The following is a 26205-nucleotide window of genomic DNA, read 5'->3' as shown; positions in this document are numbered from 1 at the left end:
CCAACTACCATCTTTCGCGCCAACAGCACCAGTATCACTGCGCTGCAACAAATATATTCGAGAAGTCATTTGTGAGTAATGGGAGAATTGAGATATTGATCATGTCGGGATGCGCATTGGTCAGTGGGACTGGGATTTGGTGGAGCGCCGGAAGAGAGCGAAAACGACGAACGCGCAGTGTGATATGGCACGGGAAAGGATGAAATAGGATGTTGGCTTCCTTTTCTGATGGGTGCGGTTTGAGTCGGTTTGGACTGGCCTGGACTCGGAGGGTTCGTGAAACCCTTTGTCGTTGTTGTCGGTCAGGACGAGTGGAGATGGTTCAATAAAACGAATGTGTGGTTGCAAGCTGACGCGGGCGATGTGAGACGTGGTGGGAGGACAGATGAGGGACAAATAGTACGGTGTGAGCGTTGAGCAAGTGTCCTACATTGATTTTGAGGGCGAGTGGTGGACGACGACAAGATTCAATCGAGAGATGGCCACGCCAAAGAGTGGACTGGTGTAGCAGAGCAGGATGAGTTGTAAGTCTTGAGGAGTCAACTCCAGGTTTTGGAACGCTGATCAAACTAGTTACTTGCATCGCTAGTTAAGGATGACCTCGTCTCGCCATATTCTTGGGTTGAACCCGCTGTTCAGGTCCGTCTTAGCGGTGGAGTGCCTTGAGGAGCCTGTTATTGAAAGCCAAGTGGATGAGGCCTGCTCCGTGATGCCGTTTGGAAGCGGAGCAACGAATCATGAGCAAGTGATGTGCAAGGCGTCCCGTCCTTTGCAGGGGTCTGCCAGAGGCTTCAAATGCCGGTGGAGTGGTAAAGCAGACACGAGAGAAGTAGAGTTTTAACGGTCGCACCCCTAAATTTTGTTAGAAGTATTTTGATACCCAAAGGGATTGAGAGAGACTCGATGGTGATCTAGAACAAGATGGATTGCATCTTGATCGAGTAGATGATCATCATAAGAAATTGGTAGTGTACGAATGAAGAAAGCCATCAGCAGTTTTGGCTACCTGAATTTGCGGAATCCAAGCAACAAGAGCTTTCTTGGTGAAGATCCATACTGCGAACGAGTGACCAGAGATGGAGAGAGGCAGCGTAGCAATAATAGCAATACGAGTTGCAACGGTGCGAGGCAGACTGAGCGGCTGTCGTGGTAAAAGATGGTACCGAGGCCCAAGCCCAACTTGAAGCTGCAAGTCAGCCTCCCAGAACTCGGACAATGTCGTCATTCTTAGAATCCCAGTCCACCAGCAAACCATCTAGATGCCGCACAGACATGGTACGATCAACGTTGAATCAACCATAATCCTGGTATCTCGGTTGATTCTCCCGATAGAGTCCAGGTCACAAGAGTGCTCTCTGAAAATAAGAACCATGTGCACAACAGATACGACCGGATACGTGGGATTCACGAGATCCCAACCTAGGCAACGCTTTTAGCTGCGAATCCGAGTGTGTTGAGCAAAAGGTTCAAAGAACGCCTTGTCTGCAAGGATGATCATCATTCGGATTTGATCACATGTGAGTCGCAGACGCCTTATGACAATGGACAATGGATGAGAGGGGGACTTGGTAATTGGCATTCCCCATGCCTGTACTCCAGCTGAAGACTACCTGCGTGATAGCCATGACAGTACATTATGCATGGCATCATAGAAACACTCGAATTTTCGCCGCCAAGCAGTAATACATCTTCCAAAGACAAGTGCAATTTCATAATCTTCATGAAAGAAAAAAGAAAGAATCCATCTCTTGACCAACGTGAGTGAGTAATCACTTCTCAAACAACGCCACCTTGCAGCCCACGCCACTGGCAAGCGTAATGGTAAGCCACTCTCGCCACTCCCGTTCATCACGACTCTCCAACCTCGGGAACGTCTGGATCAGACGAATGGTGGCATAACTGGCCTCCATGAGGGCATACTGTTGGCCGACACAGATTCTCGGCCCGCCGTTGAAGGGCAGATACTCCCAGCCGGGCCGGAGATGTTCCCAGCGCTCGGGCCGGAACTCGAGGGCGTCGGCGCCGTAGAAGTCTTCTCGTCGGTGCATCGACCACGGCGAGTATCCCACCGTCCAGCCCTTGGGGACGAACACCGGTGCCTTGCCGTCGGGCCCGCCGCCCAGCGGGAGCACCGTGTCGCGGATCGCTTCTCGGCTGTTGCCTGGCACCACGGGCATCAGGCGCAGAGATTCGTTGAGCACCCACTTCAGGTATTTCATGTCTTTGATCGAGTTGTAGTCGGGGCGCGACCCTCCCAGGCCGTTGACTTCGGCCACCAGTTTGCTCCAGATGTCGGGTCGCTTGGACAGGACATGCCACGTGTTGGTGAGGAGCCCTGCGGTGGTGTCACGGCCGGCCAGGAGGATGTTGAGCAGTTCCGAGCGTAGCGTGTAGGGGTCACGGGTCTGTTCAAGTAGCGTGTACAGGAAAACATAGCGTTTGTTGTCCGAGACTTTGCCAGAGTCGACTTCTTCGATGGCCTTCTGAATCACCTCGTCCGCGAATCCGTGAACCTTCTTGACCATTTTGTGCCATGTGGGATTCGGAATCCATTTGTCCAGTCCTCCGTTGCGGAAAGAGGTTCCGACAGCTAGAAGAGCATCAAAGTTAGCAAATCCACAGTAGTGATCAAGGTTCCACCCATCACGATAGGGACACCTACATTCACCCATGTACACAAAAGCCTTGACAAAGTCATTCGCAGACTTGGTCTCCAGACCTGGAGCGAGGGTATTGGTGGAAGTTCCAAAGAGAAATTCCGTGGCCGAATCCATGGTCAAGCCGAAAAACAGATCCTGCAGGTCCACCGCTGAGCCATCTCGTGGAATCGAGTCTATCAGATGGCCGACGTGTGATTCGAACATGTCGAGATCCGCCACCTGTTGCCGGACAAAGTTGGGGCGGACCAGGGCTCGAGATCGCTCCCACCCTTTGCCGTCCTGGGTGAAGATGCCGTGGCCGAAGATGGGTCCCATGATTTCTTGTCTTCCTTTTCCGAGCGAGAAGTCTTGAAACTTGGTCGCTAGGATTGTCTTGACGTTCTCGGGCTCGATGGTTGAGATGACTGTCAAGCAATTAGTCAATTTGATCATCACCCCAACATATGGTCCATGGTAGAAGAGCAACGTGAAAGCTACTCACTATGCCTCCGGGCGACACTGAAATGCAGCGTCTTGTGTCCTTTCGACCAGTTTCGCAACCGATTAGATTCGTTCATCCTCCCTTCCTTGCCGGCTTTGACCATCTCCCGAATCACATCCAAGCCGTACAATTTCCCCATGATTCCCTTGTGGGGGTAATAATACGGTGGTTGGCAGCCATTTTCTCGAATGATCTGCCGTCGTCTTGCTCCCGTGGTGAGTTCGAAGAATATTCGGTAGCAGGAGAAAACAATAACTAGGGCGAGAAGCGTGAGTGGTAGTGATGGTGAAGGGACCGACAAGGCCGCCATGATGGTTGCAATGAGGTGAGGCGAGGCAAAATATGTATTTATATGTGGAACAAACTTCGAGACGAGCGGCCCTGAGCTGGGACCGACTGATGACAGTAGTGGTAGTCAGAGTCCTCAGTATTTCATGGCGAGGAACAATGCGTGTTCACTGAGTTCAGCAGCTCCGCAAAGAATCTCACAAGCAAAAGGACAAATTTTCCAGGGGGATGCTTGTATTTATCGAAGAATGAATGGATTGGATGGGAGCATAAATGAATCCGAATTGCCTAGGCATCGAGGATTCAGGAATTAGGAATGCTGACCACGTCGTATTACTGCTAGCGAGAGAAAGCATGGGGCACATGGTGAGTCGTGGTGGGTGGAGAAAGCAACGGTTCAGCATTACATTATTGCGGAGTTTAGGTTAACTCGTAGGTCAGCCCCCTCGAGGGGCAAAGTGCTACATATTACAAGTAACAAACTCACAGAGTACGAGGTACCTCGTCCAATTTTGACGTTGACAAGACCCATCGGCCGAGGGTGGAGTCGGCGCGCGGAGAGTTGATACCTATCTGATCTAGAGTGGACGCCCGCATCAGTGCCGACCACGAAGTTGAACGCGACCTTCGCAACCAAAAACAACGTGGGTGTCCAGACGTGCGCTGTGATTTGCGACATCGCAATCCGAGGGTCGCTTGTCCAAGGCTCCAAAGCTGAGAGACCCCAACACCCACTCTGAGGATACGAATTACGAATGAAGCGTGCGTCGTGGCTGTAATGGCGAAAGAGACAAGATGCGAGCTTGCACCACTTCTAACTTGAATTAAAGGCCTACCCACTACAGTAAACACTTCGGCTGGAGGCTCGTAAATTTAAGGTCTGAAGTTGATGCCTAGAAGGGCCAGAAGTATCCGGCTCCCAGGGTAGATCTTCATCAGAGTTCAGGCTGGACCACCTAAATTAACCCAACTAACTAAAGAGGATGGTTACTCCTGGGCATTTCGGGCTTCCCGGACTCGTGAAGACCGTCCGGCCGTTGAGCTTGATGATTGAAACCGTGGACTTCCTGTCTCCATCACAGATCGTAGTCAGCACCCAAAGTGGCCTGCTGGCTGTCCGTGAATGATCGAACGGGTTTAAACCAATGCTCACAGATATGAAACAATGATTATTCGATCCACCAAATGCCGGGGTTTTTCCAAAAGAGAAGGAGACAGCAAAGCCATGTCCGGCCTCTCGCAATCCATCAATCCTCAATCGCAATGTCCATCCACGAGAAGGTAGTGAGTGGTTCAGGCAGTTACTATCTCCCGATCTCGCGTCAGAAAAGCCCCGAGTACACTGTTAACTACCTAGGTAGATTTCGCGAGACTCGCAACGCTTGCCAGTGGAGTGGTGCCCAACTGGAACGTCTCCGATGGTTGTCCCGGCGCCGGTGGCTAGATTGATGCCTCCGCCCGTGTGTGTTTGTGTGTATGTGTCTTCCATGTCGATGATCGTCAGATGTAAGCTTTAGGTGGGAATAGATTGCCCCGGAAGTAGATACGGGGAAGTGAAAATGACTAGTATGAGCACCTACTTACCCATGGAGGCATAACTATTTTATGCTGAGGGAGGTAATGCACAGTCATCGTGATCACGAAGCAGCAACTACAATAATTGATGTAGTAGGTATCTCGATTCCCCCCACAGGCATGATGGCTCGACCAGACAGACAGACAGACAGCTCCTATACTTCTACCCCGGTGCCATTGCCATTGACAGCCTTATCCATGAACCCTTGCCGACCATGACCTCCTCGTCCCCGCTCACTCTTGCCCCGTCCACGATAACTGCCTCTCACGCCGAAGCCTCGTCCCTTTCCACCCTCCCCTCCCCCGTTGGCTTTGCCTTTACTGCTTCCCCCATACCTGCCACCACCACCACCGCCTCCTCCGCCTCTCCCTTTTCCACCGACCCTGAAATCAATCCTTTTGAGAGGTCGCTCAACCATGGCCAGGCCCTCCAATCCGAGCTCAGCTCTCCTCTCGATGGGCACCTTCCACGCCTGGAATATCTCCTGTGGCTCGTCGAGATTCTGGAGCTCGGAAACCCATGCACGGCAATATTCGCCGTGCGGATCATAGTCAAAGCTTTGTTTGATGGGATTGAACACTCGAGCCTCGCCTCGGGGATCATTGCCCACTCCCGCCACATATTGCCAATTACCCCAATTCGAACTGACGTCGTAGTCTGTCAGCATGCATTCGTACCATTCTGCTCCCAACTTCCAGTTGATGCCGAGATGCTTGGCCAAGTAGCTGGCAACATTTTGTCGTGCTCGATTGCTCGTGTAACCCGTCAAAAAGAGTTCTCGTTGACTGGCATCGATCAACGCAGTGCCTGTGGTGCCATGAAGGAATCGCTGGAGCATTTCTTCCACCTCTGGACCGCTGCCTTTGGAACCGGGACTCTTCCACGGATATGAAGTGTCATTTCGAAAGCCCTCCAGTCGGAATAATCGAGGGCCAAACTTCCGTGTACATAATCTCATATAATCTCGCCATAGAAGCTCAAACCGCACAGCAGCGGTCCCTTTGTTCTCACCTTTAGCATAACCAGCCACTCCCTTGTATTGGGAATCTCGCCCATCCTCAAAATCCAATAGTTGAAAGTGGACTTGGCGGGCCGTGATACATCCAAGAGCAAGCCATGCAGACAGCTTGGTGGAGAAGTCGGTTCCTAGTAGACCATTTCGGGTGTCCTTGTAATGCGTCATAGCACCACTGGCTATTAGTGATTGGACTCTCTTCAACCCGTCCGTTGCACCACCCTTGAACGGATGAGCCGATTTGACACCGGGTGGAAATGATGGAGAGTCGGGGAGGGGAGGATTCGCTTTCAATGGTTTCATGAGAAATGCCTCCAGCTCATCGTACGTTTCTGGGACGGAAAAGATACCACTTTGGATCGTCAGATTGGAAGGAACTGGTGGTAAGGATGGAGTTCGTGGAACAGCTTTTCGAGGAGCTTCCCTCAGTGGCTCGACGGATTTTCGGTAGCTCGTGAAGACATCTGGCAGATCTGAAGGTCTGTCGAAGGGCAGATCGCGGCTAGTTACGTCCTGTTAGTCCCTGGTTCAATGTGGATTGAGACGCCAAAATCATACTCATCGATGAAGTATTTCTCGTCTATCCATAATCGAAAATCAATACCAGCACCCTCTGCAGCTCGACGGACGTCTCTCTCTTCTCGTTTCTCTTCCACCCCTTCCTCCTCAGTCATCCAGACAGCTGAGACCGAGATCTTGTCATTTTGTTGCTTGATCTGAGACACCAGGTCGGCAACGACTTTTCCCAGTAATCCAACACGAATTTCGAGATTACTGCCTATGTCCCTGAGCTGAGACTTCAAATCCCACACAGATTCGGCCAGGAACTTTGCACGATGAGGTCCACATCTCCAGAATTTGCCCACCTCCGATCGTGCTTCGGGATATGGGGAGCGAGAAGAAGGGTCCTTGAGGAACCCACTGACCTCAATCTGTTGGGCAGAGAAGACATACAAAGGCAGGACATGTGTGAAAGGCTTCTGGGATTGCTGGGATAGTTTGTGAATCTCATAAAAAACTGGGTTGTCAGACAACCGTAAGTCGCGACGTAGGACGTATATGAGAACCTTCTGAAGAGTCATTGCCACACGGTCGTTTTACTTTTCAAAGCAGGCTCTAGAATCGACCATGGACTTGACTTGGTACTTTTCAGTAAGGGGTATGAGCGTTTCAATGTTAGGAAGGGATATGTCGATTCGTGCAAATATAAGCAGTAGTTTTGTTTATTATTGGAAGGAAGGAGAGCAGAGAACGAGAACGAACTGCAAGACTTCAGAACAGCGGATCTGTCTTAGATAACCAGTGGTGAAAGTGATTCTAAGAGATTTCAAACTCTGTCGGGAATCGCTGCTTTGGTTTATCTCGTCACATCTACTGGTAACTCAACAGGGCTCGTATGACAGGCACAATCATGCAAGCAAACCCAGAAGCGGCGGAAGCTGGTAACCCGAAAAACTGTGAATGAAACAAAGGGACCCAATGAGCATGGTCGGAGGCAAGAAACAAGCATGGGAAGCTGTTGATGAGGTCAGGGATATTTAAGCTTGGGTAGATCCACGAAATGAGATCACCAGATATCAGGGGACAACTTTGAACAGATCGATGTGGTGGGGCTTACTTCATCGTACCCAAGTTTCGGGCACCCCATCTGGATCCGTGAGCAAGAAACGGCTCGAGAAAAACCGCTGATGGGTTGCTCGGAAGCGTGGGCGGACTTACTCTGGTGGCTTGATGTGAACAACGTGGCATGCAAGTGTTACTGATGTACCTCGTCCTGTCAAGAGATAGACCGGATAGATGCAGGAAGTCAGATTGGGAAAGCTCGATCTTGATATTGACGATTAGAGGGATCGATCGGTGCAGCGTGGTGGAGTTTCGACAAAGTAGCGTCGATCGTCGAGGTAATAAACTTTGCCTCGCGATCTTGACGACTTCTATGCGAGGTGGGTATCCGTCATTCGTCCTCCGAGACAGCTGTTAACTGGAACGAGTTTTTCCTGCTTGTAGCACATATCATGCAGATACGATTTAACTTGGTGCCTCTGAAATCAGGGACTAGTCTCGTTGCAGACTGCAGCTGGTCCTTTTGGGGAAAACCGTTGAGGAAGTAGTACCACGACGTGTACGAGTAGTGGGGGGTGGAGCACGAGCTCCGTTGATCTCTCGACATTGCTCCACATCATGACTCGAAGGAGAGCTCGTGAAGACCCTGTGAGTGACTGTGTTAACTGAATGTGGACGTCGGAGTCGCTTAATAGAGCCAATGTGTCTCTTGCAGGTTCAAGTTGATTTATTGTTTCAAGTACTCGTAGGCTGGTATTTTGATCTGGAGGCAAGTGCCCATCAGCAATTTTTGCTAATTGCTGAGGTAAGCTCGGCAAAGTTTCCCAAGGAAAACATATTGACTTTAACAGGCGGGAGTAGCTGCTGAGGAATTCCTCCAGACTTGAGAAAACGTCCGGCCCTGGTTGGAAATGCCAGTTCGAAGTTGGAACTTTGGAGACGAATGAGGATTGTGCTTGCTCGTCGTACAGAAATCCGTGCATCCATACAGGGATCCCTGGGTTGGTTGGTTTATCCTTGAAAAGCCTGAGAAAATAGGCGAGAAACTCTAGCTTTTCCGGCGCCTCTTGAAAACAGGTTGGTCCGTGCCTCTCACGGCGCCTTCCGCAGGCGAGGCTTGAGCATCATTGCGCCACCTAAAAGCCACATCACATGGTTGCAGGGTTTTGCATTACACGCTGCCGACTGGCTGCTCAGTACTTTACCTCTGGATTCGGCCACAACCACAAAGTGACCACCTGCACTGTCTCAACTCTGAGAGCATTGATCACTGGAAATCGTCAAGAAAGTGCCTTCAGTGGGGGTGTAATTATGCCCAAATGGGGCGATCAAAAGCAATTCATTACGTAGACTGCTATAGTTCGCGACCTCCCCTGTCGCGCAAAGATGGGCTCATAACATAATGGCCACTGGTCGCCATTGCTTCTTCCGCACATATAATCGCCTAAACTTCTGGTCTCAATGTCCCTGGTATGCTGTCCTTTTCCCTGGGTATAGTAACAAAACTGATATGGGGAAATTCCCGCTTCGTCAAATGGCAAACCATCAATATTGTCAGCCTGTGTCCGCCCATCGCTAATATTCTGCCAACCATTAAAAAATCATAACTCGATAGGAACTTGCTCAAAACTTTGAACAAAAGGAAAGTATTGTACAATGCGAGGACGAGAAGAGAGCCGCCGAAATTATGCAGCCATTGCAGCTGCTGGACTCTCGCTCACGCCCTCACTGGCTGAATCAGACTTGATTCCATCATCACGCCCACTCGCGTCCACCGGATGTCCACTACCGCAACCTTTGACCAAGATATGTCTCTGAAAATCGTATTAGTGCAAGAAAGATAGGGAAAATTAAAAAAACAAAACTCACCTTGAGCGCGTCCTTGCGAGAGAAGCTCTTATCGCAGTGATTGCAAGGGAAGGGCTTGACAGCCAAATGAATCCTCTTGTGGCGCTTCAAATCATGGTTACGGTTGAAACTTTGTGGGCATTGATCACACTTGAATGGTCGATCATGAGTTGGTGGTTGTTGAGGTGTACTTGTCCTCGGTTGCCCATACATTGGTGGATTGGCTTGATAGCCACTGTTGTATGACATTGGAAGCATTGCACTGTTCATATTTCCCACCATCGCCATCTGTGCACCAGGACTGTGGACATTTGACATTATTGGCCCTGGCATAGCGGGTAACGAATATGATGGCGGTGGTGGTCGCATGAATGGTGATTGTGAAGGGTGGTGAGGAACAGCCCCGTGGTGAAGAACGGGGGAAATTCGAGGCGCGGAAAGAGACTGTGGGTGTGGACTTTGGGAAACCGGAGTCGGGGCAGAATACGAGTACAGTGATGGATGCTGTGCAGAGCTGGAGAGGCTCGTATAGAGAGATGGGTGGCTCTGCGGCTTAGAAGTGCCGTCTCCAGGCGTGATGGGAGAGTGCTGGCTCTGCGGACGCACACCATTCGCGTGAGTCGAGGGAGTGAAACTTGAGGACCCGGAATGGGGATTTGTCGCACTGATGGGAGACGTGAGGCCCAGATGCGACCCGTGGTATGTGTGCCCTGAATGTATCTCATAAGGTGGAGGGGGTAGAGCGGAACCTTCACCGGCGGTTGGCGAGTTGGTATTATTTCTCATCAGCGGTCCGGGCATCGGTGAGAACATGGATCGCGTAGGGAAATTTCCATGTTGCCATGGTTGAGGCGTATAGCCTGTGTGGTATCCAGTTGGTGTAGTCCCAGTATTGAAGAAGGTGGGTGTATACGGTAGAACAGGTCCAATCCCGTTGGGGGTGGTCCCTGTCGGCAGAGTGGACGAGGAGCCACTTCCCTCTGAAGCCGAATTTGATGGCGGAGTTAAAAGTTGGCCGAGGCTTGAAGCAGGAGGGTGGGATGTATTTATTCCAACCAGAGGAGGAATCCTTTGGCTTGATACCTGATTGAACTGGAGATTTGGAGGGGGTAGCTCAAATACTGGCAGGTTTGAGGCTGCTTGTCGGCGCTGTGTCAAGCTGGAAGGAGCATGAAGGGCATCCAGGGACGACCCCATTGGAAGAGGTACTGCAACGGACGCCAGATTGACGCTTGAGGTGGGTAGAAGCACAATTGCTAGGATAAGCTATTGGAAGATTTCGATCGAACGTTGCCGATTCAAGAGTCGAATAGCAGGACCCAACGGAGCAGTTGTAGCTTGGTGATGGAAATGAGGTTGCTGTGATCGTGATTGCCAGGGCCTGCGTATGGTCCCTTCCGATGGCGACACTGATCAGGTTGTGACAAAAGTGACAATCGATCCCGGACTTGATATGGCGCGTGTCGAAGAAATGTAATAGTCAACGACTACGTAGTGTAGTATTCACGCCTGCTCAACTCGGTTATCAACCAAGTGTCGAGGACGACGATACTTGTGGAGTAGATGGGCGGTGGTGAAGGATTTGGCTTGAGAGGCGGCGCCTTGGATTTTGGGCTGTTTCTGCAAAAGTGCTCCGAGCCCTATCAGATGGACGTGGGGCTCTGGGTCGATTAGGCTTGTTATGAGATCTGGATAGATGATCCGCACAGGCTATCTTTCTCGAGAGGAACTTGAATTCGGAGAGTCAATGCGCAAGACAAGTGACGTGCAAGAAAGACAGCAGCTCGAGTGTTGATATGTCTGGAGAAGTCTTGAGAAGTCTTGATGGGCAATGAGGCTGTCAAAGAGGGCATGAATTCAAAAAGAATGAAGGAATGGCAGGCCACGATCCTTTTGGTCGGGGCAGCACATGGCGTTCTTAGCGGGCAGCTGGCGTCCGGTTGGCTGGACTCGGCCTTTCGCCAGCTTCGCCTAAAAAAGAGGAGAGTTTGTCAAAAATGGACAGCGGAGACTAGAATGGCTAGGATGATTGAGGCATGGCGGCGATAGCTGGGCTTGAAGCTTGGGGGGTTGATGGAGACATGGGTACGGGAGACAGTGGTGTGTGGATTCTTGGATCAAAACGGACACGAGAAAAGCAGGGGGTGAAAAAGGCAAGTTGGATTGAAAGTCTCCCACCTCGATGTGACGGATGACCAGGGCCTGAAAAGGCGAGGGCTGACTGGCAAGGAGGGCATCTCATGCAGTGGTTTGGTTGACCCAGGAGTTGGGCTCTGGATTTATTGGACGTGGGAGAGACCTACAACAGAGCAGGGATGGGTGGTTTTGAGAGGGTCGGATTCGACCATGGCCCCAACCGAACTCAGGTTCGACGGGACAAAAGACATGGCCAGGAGGTGTACGAGGTATCCGGACGGACTTGCAGACAGTCAACCGAGTCTGGACCAAACAGCAGCTGGGTAGCTGGGCAGCTGGGCAGATGGGAGAGTCTGAGAGTCTGATGCCGAAACGGGATGGCAGAGAAATTAGATGTTGAAGCACGACCTTACTGAAAGGAGTATGGTCGCAGGGTGATGAGAAAAAAGTGGTCACTGGTCGGGGGATGGACACGGTCATGGTCACGGCGGTCACTGGACCATGCCGGCTGAAGTCGACTCGGACTGCTGAATAAAATGTTGGTGAAAAACTCCCGAGCTTACAAGTTACAGTTCCTACAGGCTACCAGTACGGGAGGACTGGTACGGCACAGAGCAAGGGAGCCGGCCATGCAAGCGCTCTCCTCAGTCCCCGCTATCCGGAACGAATTGTCTCCTTGGGAGTCGCGACATGCGTTAAGACTCAAACATGCTGAACCCAGCAAAGACTAAATCTGCCACTAGTGATGATGGTGTCTTTTGCTTACCGAAGTCAGGGAACAGAACGTGGAGACGAGGGGGGATGATGGGATGCTCATGCTCATGCTCATTGCTCAACCCTGTTGTCAAGCTTATTTACGGCACCTCAGCCACCAAGAGCAAGAGGATGTATCAGAGACTTTAATCTGTAGAGAGTGCAAGTCCATGTGAATCAGTACTTGCCTAGGGAGAGAGACAGGTGACCCGACATTGGGGGTGTCAGCTGCGGGCAACAGGTGCAGTGTAGCGATTGAAGCATTTCTGGTCCCGGTATGCGTATGTACCACTGCCAGACTCCAGTCCATATCTGAACAAATACCTTTTACCCTTTTCTGGCTCAATTCTTGCCGCCTTTAATAAAACTGAACCCGAGAACCACAAGAACCCCTCAGGCAGCGGATCATCTTGCGCTCAGAAACAGATATCATTACCTCCCCTCAAATCTCGTCATGATTATTGGAATCTCAAACCTGGCCATGCCCCACTGGCACCACTCACTGTAAGCTAGTTTCTAGGCTACATTAGTGGCCCCTTAGCCCTGGCACCCACGCCTGAAGCCCAAATCTGAGATGCTTAACTTACTTCCTTGGTACTTGGTAGGACCCCTTGTCACTTTCCCAACACGAGTGAGCCCTGGACAGTTTCTACTGCTTCCCTACCGAGTATGCTGTCGAGGTCTCTTGTCTGTTATTCTCTTACTGTCAGAAGAACCCTGTCTCCCGTGTTATTAGCTGCTTGTGGATTGCTCGTCCAGTTGCACTTGGACACTTGGGACTCGGTAAGTCTAATCCCATCTGGGCTCGAGCTTCAACAACTTGAAGACATGCGAGCCAAGACGTAAATAAGAACCCACTACTCGTCGTAGCAAGAGAACATTTGGGCTGTAGACATCGACATGGTGACAAGACCAGCGTGTTGCTGTTCGCTTCCAACTACTCCGTGCTCGAGCGTACCCACCCCCCTGTTCGCAATGGTCAAGAGTCAAGATCACACCTTGATCGGACTAAAACCTCACACTTACTCACGGAGTCGCCGTAGCGGACGCACCAAACGCACCAGCAAGATTCAACCCCAGTTCTTTGCTGGTGGGCAGATCACCGGATCTTCTCCAGTCTCCAGACATCTGAAGATCCGATATTTGACTACAGCGAAGCATTTGATAATCAGTCTAACAAACATTTTACAACAGGAACAGGATGGTACTGGATCCTAGTCCTATAGTGGCCAACACCACAGGAATGCTTATGAGTTATTACCAGCGAGTGATTGCTTCTGCTGGGTGGTTCCTGCTCTCCCAGATGGATTCTGTAACAGCAAAGTGTTGGAAAGCGCGGGCACAACGGACAAGATCACTATCCCTTGCTCTCATCAAACATCAAACTTCATTTTCTCGATACTCATAATCCTCCATCACACGCAAATGTGTTTCGCATCCAACACAAAGGTCAATGCTCGTCCAAAATGTAATGTGGTCCAAGCTCTATCGGTGTAGGCTAGTCTTCTACCTGGAACCTTGCTTTCCGCCATTTTCGAGGTCCACAGAGTCCTTTAGCGTCCTCACGCCTTTGCCACCCACTGGCACAGTTTTCAAAGCGCGCTGTGCAGCTCAGTAAGTATCGCAGGGTGGGTAACTCTCTGCAATCTCCAGAACCATGTGGCTGCCACCACCATTTGTCCACCACCACTTTAAACATCACAAGATGCATCGTGATCGGCTGCCTGCGCCTAAACATCTTTGGGCGGTTTGCTTGTTCCTTCTCTCCCTTGTTTAAGATCGGCATGCTGTCACTGGTCTGAGATACCTACCCTCCGGCCAGAGAAGGCTGCCATGCCGTTCCACTTTCAGAGCCATTTCTCCTTCTCCTGGAAGTTCAGCCAGCCGCAGTCTCAATGCAGAAAAGCCACTTGCTATCGGATGGGTACCCCCGGGGTTTAATCGATCTGCAACTCAAGGACGGACCGTTCTTTATGCCTTTGGCCCTGCCACGGAGTGCATCCTCTTGACAACTGTTTTGACGGTTTTCAGGGAAAAGGTGGTCGAAGCACCCAACGGTCCAAGTTCAAGGTAGCTTATAGTGCATCACGCTCACCGCTTTGCTGATGCCAATGCTAATGCTCATGCGGCATGAGGCATGACACATTTCACTCACCATCCTCACGATAAGCTCAACCTGGACGAGTATCATCTGGATGAGGGGTATGAAACTGACTGGGAACATTGCCCTCAACAACTCGCGTTTGATTGATTTCTTCGCCTATCTCGTTCACCACCGTGGTCACAAATGCCATGCGATTCGTCGCTTTTGATTGAGAGCACTGAATCAGTCAACACTTTACGTCAAACTTGATGTCCTTGGGAATACCAATTTCATTGCCAGACTTGTCACGCGGTGATCCTAGGCTGTCCAAGCGCAGTGGATTCCATGCTGCATGTCAATTTGGGGGGCCTCCAATTATGATACCTCCTAACCGAACCACCATTCCGGTTCAAGATCGCCACAAAACTGCCCCTGCAGATCGCGTCCTCGGCTTATTGAATTGTCAACCACTTTGAGAGCCAACATTCGAATTAGCATTTACGGTATCCGTACTTCTGCGCAAGATAGCTCCAAACCACGCAACAAGACACTTTTTCCACTCCACCAGAACGCCGCCAAAGTTTCCGGAGTCTGGATTGTTTTTCCTATCCAACGAGTATCCAGATATCTCGGCTCATCAAGCAATACGAGGACTTACTGTTCAAACCCATAATAAGAATTTGCATCGTTTGCCTCAGAATGGTTTGAATGTCTCTCATAACCTAGATTCCCGGGTCAGCACATATGTCGGAGATTGTCTCCAGCAATTTCTCCGATCAGGCTGGATGAAACACAAACCAGAGAGTTTCGCGTACCTTTTTTTTCTGATATTCCGTCTGAATCTGATCAGCAAACCCATTAAAAGGGGTTTCGATCCTTATTCGGACTATCACGAAATAAACACGAGAATCAACAGAAATGGATACCGGTTGTGCTCTGGCCGCTACTACAAAGTCGCCTCATCCCAGAGGTGGCAACTAATTTCGGCTCTGCTATCTCAACAGTGTCGCGATCAACATGCCAAAAATGTTTCGGGCATGCGCATCGGGAGGAAACAACGCGCTCTGTCAAATCTCACGGACAACAAGGACGATACATGCAGAAAGCGAAGTACCTCGTACTCCCAGCTTTGGCCACGGCGACACAGGCGAACTTTGCTATACGAGAATATTGGGTGAAAGACCAGACTGCTGGATCCTGGATACCATGGGAGCTACCTCGTGTAACCAGGCATCGCCTGGATTTACTGTCAGGCTGTGAATCTGCGAAGATGTATTCCTCAAGGCACTTGCATGGCCCTACTAAGCTCGATCAACTAGGCTCCTGCCTGGTTCTTTTCTCCCTGTCTGCTGGTTGTCAAGTTGTCAAGTTTTCATGTGCTCCAATATTAGGCAGTCACTCCTCGCGTACGAAAAGCAGAGTAACGTTGATTTGCGTTGTCAGATGGGTAGGATTCATGAGGCCCTGGATTTGGGGCCATAATTTCGTCTTGCTATGTTCCTTCTTCAGAAGTAGCTCTTCTAAGCCTTGTCTACGTGTCCACTCGTAAATCAATAGGAGAAGTCTTCATCATGGGCAGAGTGCCCATACTTCAACAATACTGTTCCAGAGTATGTTGACTACGAATACTCCTTCATCGTAAACACCCTCACCAACTTGATATTCTGAGGGCCAGCAATCGATTGGCTTTACCTCGCGCGTGGAGCGTTCATGTACGCCGGCGGCGGCCACCGTCCCAGCGAGCTGGTGAGGGGACACACGTGGGCTGGCATCGAAGTGCCTGGGTTGAGGTGTTTTCAACCCCTCGGCTCTTAGCGGACGCCCACATGCCTAGGCTGCAAAGGTGCAGGGCTTCACTGCACAACCGCCCGCGGGAGGAAGCCATGACAGCTAGCGCTCCAAAGACCTGCCAAAAGCAGCCTGGATGGCAAAAACCACTTGCAGACTCCCCGGGGGCCAATGCGTCAGTTAACTTGCAGCAACGCTCTGAAGGGCGCCCCCGGTGGCCCCCCTAACCCTTTACTGGCGGACTACTGCACGGATCTCAGGAAGGGAACTTCCGGAGGGGGAAAGGCCCTGCAACCCTGGCCTAGAGCCCCCAGGTGTCTAATCATCCTTAACCCTTGAAAAGGCTTCAAGGCTGTCACCAACTCGGACAGTGCGAAAATGCCACATCCGCGACCGCCTCTTCTTATCACAACGTCAGTGCTTGCAGCCTTGTGTTCCATCTTGTTTCGCTCGCCAAAGTCTGTGAGTGCAGTGATCTAGATCTTGAGCCCATTCGCGATGCGCTTCCGCTTCGATGATTGTTTGGGAGTCATGCATGTCTGATTAATGATACTCGGTACCGCTGATGGGGGTAGCCAACCTCACTGTGCTGCTTATTGGCGTCGCGGAAAAATTGACGAATATAAATATAGATTTGGAGATTTGCATCCAATGCCAAACCCCCACATTTAACACATTTTGAAAAGCTCTCGAGAATATACCCAAAAAAGCGGTCAAATCTCTCGTAGAAAGTTGCTCGACATGCAGACCATCCTTGTGTAATCGAAAGACATACCCAGTTCCCACTTCTTTGCCGCGTCATGGTGTTCTCGACGTCCACCTATCCTCCAAGGCACGCACCGTGCGCAGCGGTAAGCGAGACTTCAGGTCGAGATGAATTCTGTGCCGTATGTGACACACGACTCGGGCAGCATACGTCCAGCGTAGTTCTTCAGTGATGCTGATTGAGTACACGAGAACTCCCACTCCCTATTCATCTCATTTTCTTTCTCTCAGCAAAATTGAGACCCGAAAAAGGCTTGTCCATATAGAATTGCAAACTCGAGCAGAGAGAAATTGGTGGTCACACGCGGGACTCGGGTTTTTGTAGGGATACCTGGAGCCAGAACACTCGCTCCATTCCCTTCCACACCCAGACAGGCTTCGACTTAGTTCTTTCACTGATGCGCACGTAGATATTTCATATCAAAACAGAGTTGGCCGCCTCGGAGAACATTATGGTGGACTTGGGTTTTGATCGCGGCGATATTTTTCGGAGCAGAGAGATTGCCAACACGGAAACGAAGCCCCTGTGGATGCACCCGATCCTAGTTCCTCAGTCTCCGTCTCCGTCTCCATCTCCGTCCTCTCGTACGTCTCCGCATTGGGGCGACTCCTTGTCCTCCTCTTCGATGGATTTCCAACGATAACACCACCGCGTATTGCGTCCGATTCGTGGCATACCACCGGAGGGAAAACGGTCGGGCGAGGTCCTGACAAAGCGGAACACAGGTTCATCCTCGAGCATCTCCTCGAACGCCAGCATCGCCTGCGCGCTCACGTCCGCCGCGAGATAGACCTGCTTGACGTGTTTGGGCACATGCGTGATGACACGCTGGGGCCGGACGAACCCCTTCCAGGACTTGGCGCCCTGGCCCAACTGCTTTCCCAGGACGCGCATCGCCTGGCGGTAGTCGTTCGCGGGGGTTTCGAACGCGAAATGCCGGTCGAGCACGTACAGGTCGAGCAGGACGTCCGGCTGGGAACCTTGCTCGGCGCAGGTGTTGATGAAGTCCTTGAGATACGGGATGGTCGCGAACGCGAGGAAGCTGGACGGCTCGATCTTCAGGACCTCGAGGTTCGTGCACCGCTGGTTGAGCACCCACCAGACTTGCCTTGCGCGCTCCGTCCACTCGAACGCGATGCTGTACATGCAGATCGACTTCATTGACGCCAGTGCGATGTCGCCCAGGCGGCAGAATCGCTCCATGCCCATGCTATTGGCGATGAGGAATGAGTTGGCACTGTATGCGAACTGTAGCGCGTCGCGAGAGAGGGCCTTGTTGACACGGAAGATGTCGGTGTAGAATGTCGGGGGAGGCGCTGGTGACGACGAATATCCATCTGTCGGCCACACGTCGGGCCACAGCTCCAGTTCTGCATTGCTGTTCGCGGCGAACTCGATGGGCGACGGTTTGTGGCAGAATAGATGCTTGTATATTTGATGCCGGACCTCGACTGGAAGATCGTAGAGACCTGGCACGGTGCGTGCCGGTGTTTGAGTGGTGCTCGTGCTCTCCATAATCAGATCAGGAGTGACCCTCTAAAAGGGTTTAAGAACAGCAAATAATCAGGCTGAAAGATTTGACGATGAGTCGAACTTTTGTCGCCAAAAATGAGGTTCGAACTAGTACTCAGGTAGTCGTCGATATACGACGCTGGTTCGGCTCACGTCACATCATACACGGCTCTAAGTTTGAAGCTGGACTACAGTTATGCGAGGTTGAGGTAGAGTAGATCAGCACAAGTCGAGAGGAGGTCAATACACGTAGGTCAAATATTCGACTGCAGAAGAAACAGGCAAACGTTTCACATTTGAGGTCGGATCATAGCCTGGCCAAGACTGGAGAAAGAGGGCGGAGCCGGGGAAACATGGACTGAGAAACTTTGGGGTCGTATGACGTATTGGAGGAACCCTTCCCTTCTCTCCTCAACTTCATTGAAGCTTTTGGAGAGCTGCATGAGCTGTCTCTCAAAGTCCCATTTGAACACCCCTCAAAGTACATAATACCGTCGATCCCTCTTGTACCTTAATTGCACCTCCAACATTGATATGCCTCACCCCAAACCTATGAAAGGTTGGATCAGCAACATGTTTCGAGCAGTATGTTATAGATGCCCCCTCTCCGTCTACCCACGGCCTCCATCACCAAACAGCACTATTCATCCATCCATGCTTTGCTTCGTGAAGAACAAGTGAATTTGAACACTAACCTGAAGTAGGGAAAAACCCTCGATGTGATAACTCTCTTCCACAAGCCCTCTGTCCAAGCCTCTGTGCGAGCGGCTACCCTCCTCAAACAAGCCTCTGCAGCATCATCCGCAACTGCAACGGAAGACCAGGCCTCCGACCACAGCGCGCAGGACAAACACTCCAGACGTGAACCCTTCGAGCTTGAGATCACCGAGTCAGCCCCTACAGCCGACCAGCTCAAGAACATCTTTGAATATGTCGGTAGCTCTGGCAAACCCGGTGAGCTTGTGGCGGGTGCAGCCTCCCAGACCGATGCATTGAGGAAGCTGGCGGAGGACGGCAATGCTTTCCAGAGGCCGGTTGTCGTTGATTGGATCAATGGTCGAGCTGTGGTGGGCGACAACGAGAGTGAAATATTGAAGTTGGTGAGGCAGAGTGAGGGTAAATAAGTGCCCGCTGTGTGGATCGAAGTACGATGTCACTACTATTGGCGACCTCCAAATTGATATTAGCATCGAGGGTCAAGATGTGTGACTATGGAGACAGATGCTGAGATCGTTGAAAAAGGGCAGCGTTGCAATAAAGCTGGAAATTATTCCTTGCTTGCTTGTTCCAAAAACGTGAGATGGGTTTCTACGGAACCACGCGGCCTGGGGAACGGCAATGAATGGTTCAAACACCGGAAAAGAGGACCATGCTATGAAGTCGCGATGACGCTTGCAGTTGCGAGAGAAAAACAAATGGAGAAGCTTGGGAGTTTGAAAAGCTCGATTGCGAGCCCATAGATGATATGTACGGACACATAGGAAGGTCTGAGGCAATATCAACATCCTACTCCATGCTACACCAAACCATGTATATTTCGAACCCATTCCCATCCTGGGAGGTTCTCTGTGAGATATATAGGCAGCCCTCGTAGTGCCGAACAGCAGCATGGACTCACTGCCTAGGTACTGACTAGCCATCACTTCACTTCACTAACGACCAAACAACCATGACCATATATTTCCGATTCCCTGGATTTCGCCCAACATTAGTGACTCAGTTGCCCCCTCAGACCTGCTGCATCTTGGCCTAATGGAAAAAGTGGTTGGCTGGTGGGCCTTCGCAGGATGGATCAAGTGGGAAGAACCATAGCAGGTCCTCATTCCATCCCACCCGATGTGAAATAAATCATTGAAGGTGTTGAAATGCAAGGTAACTAGTAAGGTCTCTGTTGGGACCGGCCGGTTTTTTGTTGTTCGTGGGTTCGATTAGTCGTCGCGTCGTGGTAGTTGATTCTTTTTGTTGTCGTTCTTGGTTTCTTTTGAATTCCAGTGGTGTACGAATATATTCCACCTCCAAGGGTGGACATCATACACTACACCTGAGGAGTCGAGACATATACTACGAGCTGCTGATAGACCTCCGATCTCACACCAGTGAGGTCGACCAAAGGTGTCTTGAAATTGCACTGAGCAATACCAATGTCTAATCAAACTGGCGGGTCGATCATAAGTATCTTCGTCAGTGGACTTTGCTGGGCTTGAGAAGTGTAATCACGGATGCGGATACGTGCGCACCTCATCAATGAAACCCCAATAAGCACTTACACGTAAAATCTAAAAAGAGTGAGGTAAAGACTTGGATTGAGTTATGCCGATATACCTTTGGTCGGATGGAAGTACAGATCATGTCATCACCCTCTGCTTTTCGACGACTCTCAAGGTACAAATACCTCTCCAATTTCGGCTCCGCTAGAAACGGAGGACAACATAGAATCTCCACGGGTATACGGGCGTGATACCGTACCGGCAGCGTCCAGTCCTGCTCTGAGCACCGTTTGAGCAAATGCTATTGCAGATACTCCTCAAGTTGTACGACAACGAGTTCTGAAAATCGCACCCTTCGGCATGGATGGCAGCCTGCATAATGAGTGTGGGATCGGGGATGATATCCCGCACCTGCAAGGTTGCATGCTTTCAAGATCGAGGGTCTAGTGGATACTCATTCTCAATCCTGTGTCGAGCACAATTGACCACAGATCTGGACAGCCTGGTCACGGCGTATCAAGAAGCCTCGACTCAACTCGAATTTCAGCAGCATGAAACTCTGTATTAGAGTCGGTCAACAAAATCAAGAGTGCCCCGACAAGGTCGTGAGACAAACGAGATTCAAAGGACCTGAAGGATATCAAAAGAAGATCTCTGCAAGGCTCGATCGACTCCCGAGTTGCCAATGGGACGAGTACGCCAAAGACTGCCTCTCCTACCTCGCCGCCCGAGACATACACAGAACATGTTAGATCACACATGACTTGAATGAGACCTGAAGACCTCACGGATACAGCCACTGAAGAGCAAAGGGCAAGGCATACACATCAATATTACAACTGGAGAGACTTGTGCACTTGGCCCAATTCTCCGTGACACTCGATAATCATTGCCAATGGAGGCTGTGTGGAAAAGGACCCCACCTGGAATGATGACTTTGCATGATACTTCAGATTTGGAACGAGTCCCGAGTACTCGTACGTTCCTTCCACTCATGAAGCTCAGCTTCCCGTGGTCTTAAAAGGCCGGGGGTTGAAAGATTGGGGCATGATTTGAGACATACGCAAGGCACGGCTCGTATTCGTGAACATTATTGGACCAAGAACTCCGTAGTGGGAGGAGTCAAGAAGTAAGGGACAAGACAGTGATGAGCTGACAGTGATGGACAAGAATCAAGGGCAAGAGAACGAGATGGTTTGTACCCAGTGTTTCGCAAATTGATCCAAGAGTTGTGAAGGCTTGTTGTCGTTGATTGAAGGCATAAAACAAGACGATGAGGAGCGGATGCTGACGTGGTAACTGGACACAAAGGCCCGAAGTTGAGCTGGGCGCCTCTTAGCACGAGGCTGGGCGCCCGCAGTGAATCATGATGCAGAACGGGGACGGGGCACGGGTTGATGATGCACAAAATGGGGCACAACATCGGTATCTCTGGGCTACGAGGACTGGTTGGGTTTTATACTCCACGGATACGGAGCATCCACGAGTTAGGTATGTACCTCGCACCTTGGGGATGGATTAGTGACTCCATGGATATGGTCTGCTGATAGTTGAGCTGGAGGTCACCACTGAGTAATTAAATGGGGGCTGGGAGGAAATGGAAATGTTGCGACATTGGGAAACGGTCCAAGGCAAAACTGGAACAATATTAGGCGGATTTAGGTGGCAGTCGTAGTGGAGGAGGCTGGGTATGCGCATGCGAGCAGGCGGGAAGCAGGGCGGTAGTGGATGATGCGTACACTTATTTGCACTTATTAGCACTTATCAACACCGCTAGCAGTAACTGGGAAGCGCCTTTGAGACCTGGGTGTGTGGCCAAGGACAGCGTGCTCCGTCATCAGCAACCCACCTTGCCCATGGGTGCCCTTCATGCCCAGTTGACAGTCTTCCGCCACGACCCGTAGCACATTCCCAGGGCCAAGTTTGGACGGACATCATGCAGAGTCAATGCACCTAAAAAGTCTTGCACAAACCTGCTGCAAGGAACACCTCGACCTTCTTTCTTGATCTTGCTCCTGCTCCATTTGCATTGTTCTTGTTCGGTGCACAAAGACTCTTCTTCCTCACTCCAACCTGCTTCACGTCTGTCTGTCCTACCCTTCGTTCGTTCTGAAGCTTCTGGTTCAGCACTCGTAGACAGACCCCCGTCACCGTCACTCGCTAAGCACGCCTATGACGCCCTAGCCGCACCCACGCATTATCACCCGATCTACGATAAGCACCGTATCGCCGCCCGCACGTCATTTGACAGGGATTCCCATTGGTACCAAAACTCACATACCAATCCAATACAAAACAACACCAACTCTTCTCTCCCCAATATTGTGATCGAGACCGATCATTTGAGAGAGAAGAGACGCAGTACCACCCTCGTTCCTCCCTGCTTTTCACACATCCAAAAATGAAGCCTTTCCGAAGAAGATCCGTCCTCCCAGTCGCCTTATCAGTCCTACTCGCCACACATAATGTTCAAGCAATTGATATCGATCTATCAAGTCCAGACAGCATCAAGGCTGCTGCTAAGGTTGCTGCAGACGAGATGGTCTCATATTATACCGGATACCGGCCTGGTGATGTTCCTGGTAATTTGCCAGCTCCATACTTTTGGTGGGAAGCAGGCGCTATGTTTGGAGCATTGATAGACTACTGGTACTTTACTGGTGACGACACCCACAACGACATCACTACTCAAGCTATGCTTCATCAAGTTGGTCCAGACTGGGATTTCATGCCTCCGAATCAAACAAAGACAGAGGGCAATGATGATCAGGCTTTCTGGGCAATGGCTGCTCTTTCGGCGGCAGAGAATAACTTTCCCAACCCTCCCAAAGATCAGCCCCAGTGGCTTGCCCTGGTACAAGCCGTATTCAACACTCAGGCTGCCCGATGGGACATGACTTCTTGCGCTGGTGGGTTGAAGTGGCAAATCTTCGCTTTCAACAACGGCTACAACTACAAGAACACCATTTCCAACGGTTGCTTCTTCAACATGGGTGCTAGGCTTGCAGTCTACACTGGAAACCAGACGTATGCAGACTGGGCAAACAAAGTTTGGGACTGGACAGCTTCAATTGGCCTTATGGATGCCCAATACAACTTCTTCGATGGCAGTGACGATGATCTGAATTGTACCGAGCTCGACCATATTCAGTGGACTTACAATGCGGGTACTTATCTTGTTGGAGCGGCCAACATGTATAATCATGTAAGCTCTCCTCTGTGACTTTCCATTTTGATTTACTAACCATGAACAGACTGGCGGAGACCCTCTCTGGGAAGGTCGTCTACGAGGCATCATCAACAGAATCAACGAGGTTTTCGTCCGAGAAAACATCTTGTACGAAGTTGCATGCGAAGACATCAACACCTGCAATATTGATCAGCGTTCGTTCAAAGCATACCTCGCCAGGTGGATGGCAGCAGCCTGTGTCAGAGCTCCATTCACATATCCCCTACTAAAACCGATTTTGGAAGCCTCCGCGAGAGCAGCGGCAGCAACGTGTACGGGCGGAGCAAGCGGCACTCAATGTGGGCTCAAATGGACACAACAAAGTTTCGACGGTTGGACTGGAGTCGGAGAACAAATGTCGGCTTTGGAAGTGTTCCAATCGAATCTCATCCAATATTCTGCAGGACCTGTCACAGGCGATACCGGTGGCACCAGCGAAGGTGACCCCAATGCCGGTACCAACAGTGCCATTGGTCCTGACGACCTGAACAAAGAACCTGTGACCACGGCCGACAAGGCAGGAGCAGGTATCCTGACGGTATTGGTCATATTCGTCTTCTTGGGAGGCGCATGGTGGCTGGTGGCTTAGACGGATGGAAACAACTAATTATGCTTGACATCAGACAAGCACCCGGAATGTGTATACGATAATCATGACTGGCATGAATACAAAGGGACGCATTTACTCAGGCGTTTGTGTTGCATCAGCCGGCTAGAGGGCGTTTTATGGCTTCAAATGGGAATGGGTGGTGAAAGAACTCAAAGACCACATCAGATGCATGCTGACATTTTTCACTTCTTTTTTTGGCGTGGGTGGGCCGACCATGGCCTCGAGGGAAGCTTGCTTGCTTCTCTCGAAAATTGTAGCGCTTTTAGCATACAATATCAAGACCTCCTAGACCCACAGTCCTTGGTATCAAGTTCATCTCTGCTTTGATTTTGTGATTCCAGGAGCTGTATTAGCTAGTACCAAGAACGCCGCCCGTAGTATGCAACCCAGTAATCAAACAAGTTCACATTTATCGTGGATCAATATGATATGCCTCTTCGTCGCCTGCACCTGCACCTGCATGGGCCATCGTTGGTCCTCTGGCAACCGATCAATCAATCAATCATCTCATCTCCATCTTCATCTCCCCTGGGCCTGCGCCCTCATCTCCAAACGCATCTTCTCCTGGGCGGCGTGCTGCTCGTCCTGACTCCTCAGGGCATCCTCCCTGGCCTTGGCCTGGGCCTCGGCGGCGGCGACCCAGATGGGTTTGTCCGACTTGCTGTACTCCTTCAGCTGGGCGACGAATTCCTGGTGGTTCTTCATCCGCTCGTCGCGCAGCTCCAGGTTGCGTTTCTGCAGTTCCGGGCTGAAGCGTTTGAACAGTTCGCCTTCGGCCGGTGTGACGCTGTGGGAGAGGGTGGAGTTGGGTTAGGAGACTGAGCTTTTGGAAAAGACTTGAACATTTGAAGATTGAGGATTGGAGTGTGTCTCTGATCGAGGTGCGCGCAACTCACTAGTACATTAGAGCTGGTCCGCCGACTGCGAAGGTGACGAAGCTGGAAGGAGGCGACGGTCAGCAAGGAGGGTATTCCTGTATGGGTATATACTCTGGACATGTTGTGGCCTTACATCCCGGTCATCTTCGCGTACATGGCCCCTTTCCCCGACATGATGAAGTCTGGTGTGTAGGTCAAGAAGGTGGTTGAAGACTGTTCGAGAGGTCGTCGGCCGGAGACAGTCAGAAGCGGAGACTAAGTCCTGATTGAGCGTTTTGATGGACGTGACGCGACCATTAATCACTTTTCAAGCTAAAGAGGATTCAGGAACCCCAGATAAATCATTCAACATTGGAGTCCAATAACGCAGTCAAGCACGGCACATTGGGCATGGGATCTATGATGCACGACATTTCAGTTACGAGCGGACTTGGCGGGCTGCCGATTGGTTTCTGATCCTTGGTCTCCACTTGGTCTTCAGATGCAGCATAGCGAACAGGGGAACAGTTCAGAGTAGAATCATAAATTGTTTGAGGACTGTGCCAGTGACGTTGTTGGGGGACAATTGGAATATCCTCCACCACGTTGAACCTCGAATTTAACTAGAAGTGCTTGAGACTCAAAAAACATCGGCATCAGTGGAATGACATCGGTGGAGGATGCATCGTAGCGAGGTTTAGTTACGAGTAGTCCCTCTGAATGAGCCATTATGAAGCCGGAAGCGGTACGTACGGCAGACACAGCTCCGGATAACTTAGGTTCAGGCTTGCTGAATTATCCAACTTGCATCTTATCTGAAGTTCAAGCATGGG

The 26205-nt window shown here is 50.8% G+C and overlaps 7 protein-coding genes across 7 annotated transcripts; 2 read left to right on the top strand and 5 right to left on the bottom strand.

The window, feature by feature from the left end:
* Window positions 1-1769: 1769 nt before the first annotated feature.
* Window positions 1770-3451, bottom strand: LTR84_001048 (uncharacterized protein; the record flags this gene model as incomplete). The annotated part of the gene is made up of 3 exons (XM_064844675.1): window positions 1770-2590; window positions 2663-3064; window positions 3142-3451. 3 exons carry the CDS (start codon window positions 3449-3451, stop codon window positions 1770-1772), a joined length of 1533 nt encoding a protein of 510 aa, XP_064712535.1.
* A 1708-nt stretch (window positions 3452-5159) lies between these two features.
* Window positions 5160-7102, bottom strand: LTR84_001047 (uncharacterized protein; the record flags this gene model as incomplete). Its single annotated transcript, XM_064844674.1, has 2 exons — window positions 5160-6522; window positions 6579-7102. The coding sequence occupies 2 exons, from the start codon at window positions 7100-7102 to the stop codon at window positions 5160-5162; spliced, it is 1887 nt and encodes a 628-aa protein (XP_064712534.1).
* Window positions 7103-9268: 2166 nt separating this feature from the next.
* LTR84_001046 (uncharacterized protein) lies at window positions 9269-10628 on the bottom strand (the record flags this gene model as incomplete). The annotated part of the gene is made up of 2 exons (XM_064844673.1): window positions 9269-9397; window positions 9453-10628. 2 exons carry the CDS (start codon window positions 10626-10628, stop codon window positions 9269-9271), a joined length of 1305 nt encoding a protein of 434 aa, XP_064712533.1.
* A 6878-nt stretch (window positions 10629-17506) lies between these two features.
* On the bottom strand, window positions 17507-18472 carry LTR84_001045 (uncharacterized protein; the record flags this gene model as incomplete). The annotated part of the gene is made up of 1 exon (XM_064844672.1): window positions 17507-18472. One exon carries the CDS (start codon window positions 18470-18472, stop codon window positions 17507-17509), a length of 966 nt encoding a protein of 321 aa, XP_064712532.1.
* A 531-nt stretch (window positions 18473-19003) lies between these two features.
* Window positions 19004-19593, top strand: LTR84_001044 (uncharacterized protein; the record flags this gene model as incomplete). The annotated part of the gene is made up of 2 exons (XM_064844671.1): window positions 19004-19054; window positions 19174-19593. 2 exons carry the CDS (start codon window positions 19004-19006, stop codon window positions 19591-19593), a joined length of 471 nt encoding a protein of 156 aa, XP_064712531.1.
* Window positions 19594-23077: 3484 nt separating this feature from the next.
* Window positions 23078-24494, top strand: LTR84_001043 (uncharacterized protein; the record flags this gene model as incomplete). Its single annotated transcript, XM_064844670.1, has 2 exons — window positions 23078-23881; window positions 23931-24494. The coding sequence occupies 2 exons, from the start codon at window positions 23078-23080 to the stop codon at window positions 24492-24494; spliced, it is 1368 nt and encodes a 455-aa protein (XP_064712530.1).
* A 540-nt stretch (window positions 24495-25034) lies between these two features.
* On the bottom strand, window positions 25035-25567 carry LTR84_001042 (uncharacterized protein; the record flags this gene model as incomplete). Its single annotated transcript, XM_064844669.1, has 3 exons — window positions 25035-25302; window positions 25412-25453; window positions 25527-25567. 3 exons carry the CDS (start codon window positions 25565-25567, stop codon window positions 25035-25037), a joined length of 351 nt encoding a protein of 116 aa, XP_064712529.1.
* Window positions 25568-26205: the final 638 nt, after the last annotated feature.

The sequence above is a fragment of the Exophiala bonariae genome (assembly GCF_035927105.1).
Source record: "Exophiala bonariae strain CCFEE 5792 chromosome Unknown scaffold_1, whole genome shotgun sequence".
NCBI lineage: Eukaryota > Fungi > Ascomycota > Eurotiomycetes > Chaetothyriales > Herpotrichiellaceae > Exophiala > Exophiala bonariae.
The sequence above is the reverse complement of the archived record's forward strand: the minus strand, read 5'-3'. Positions and strand labels throughout refer to the sequence as shown.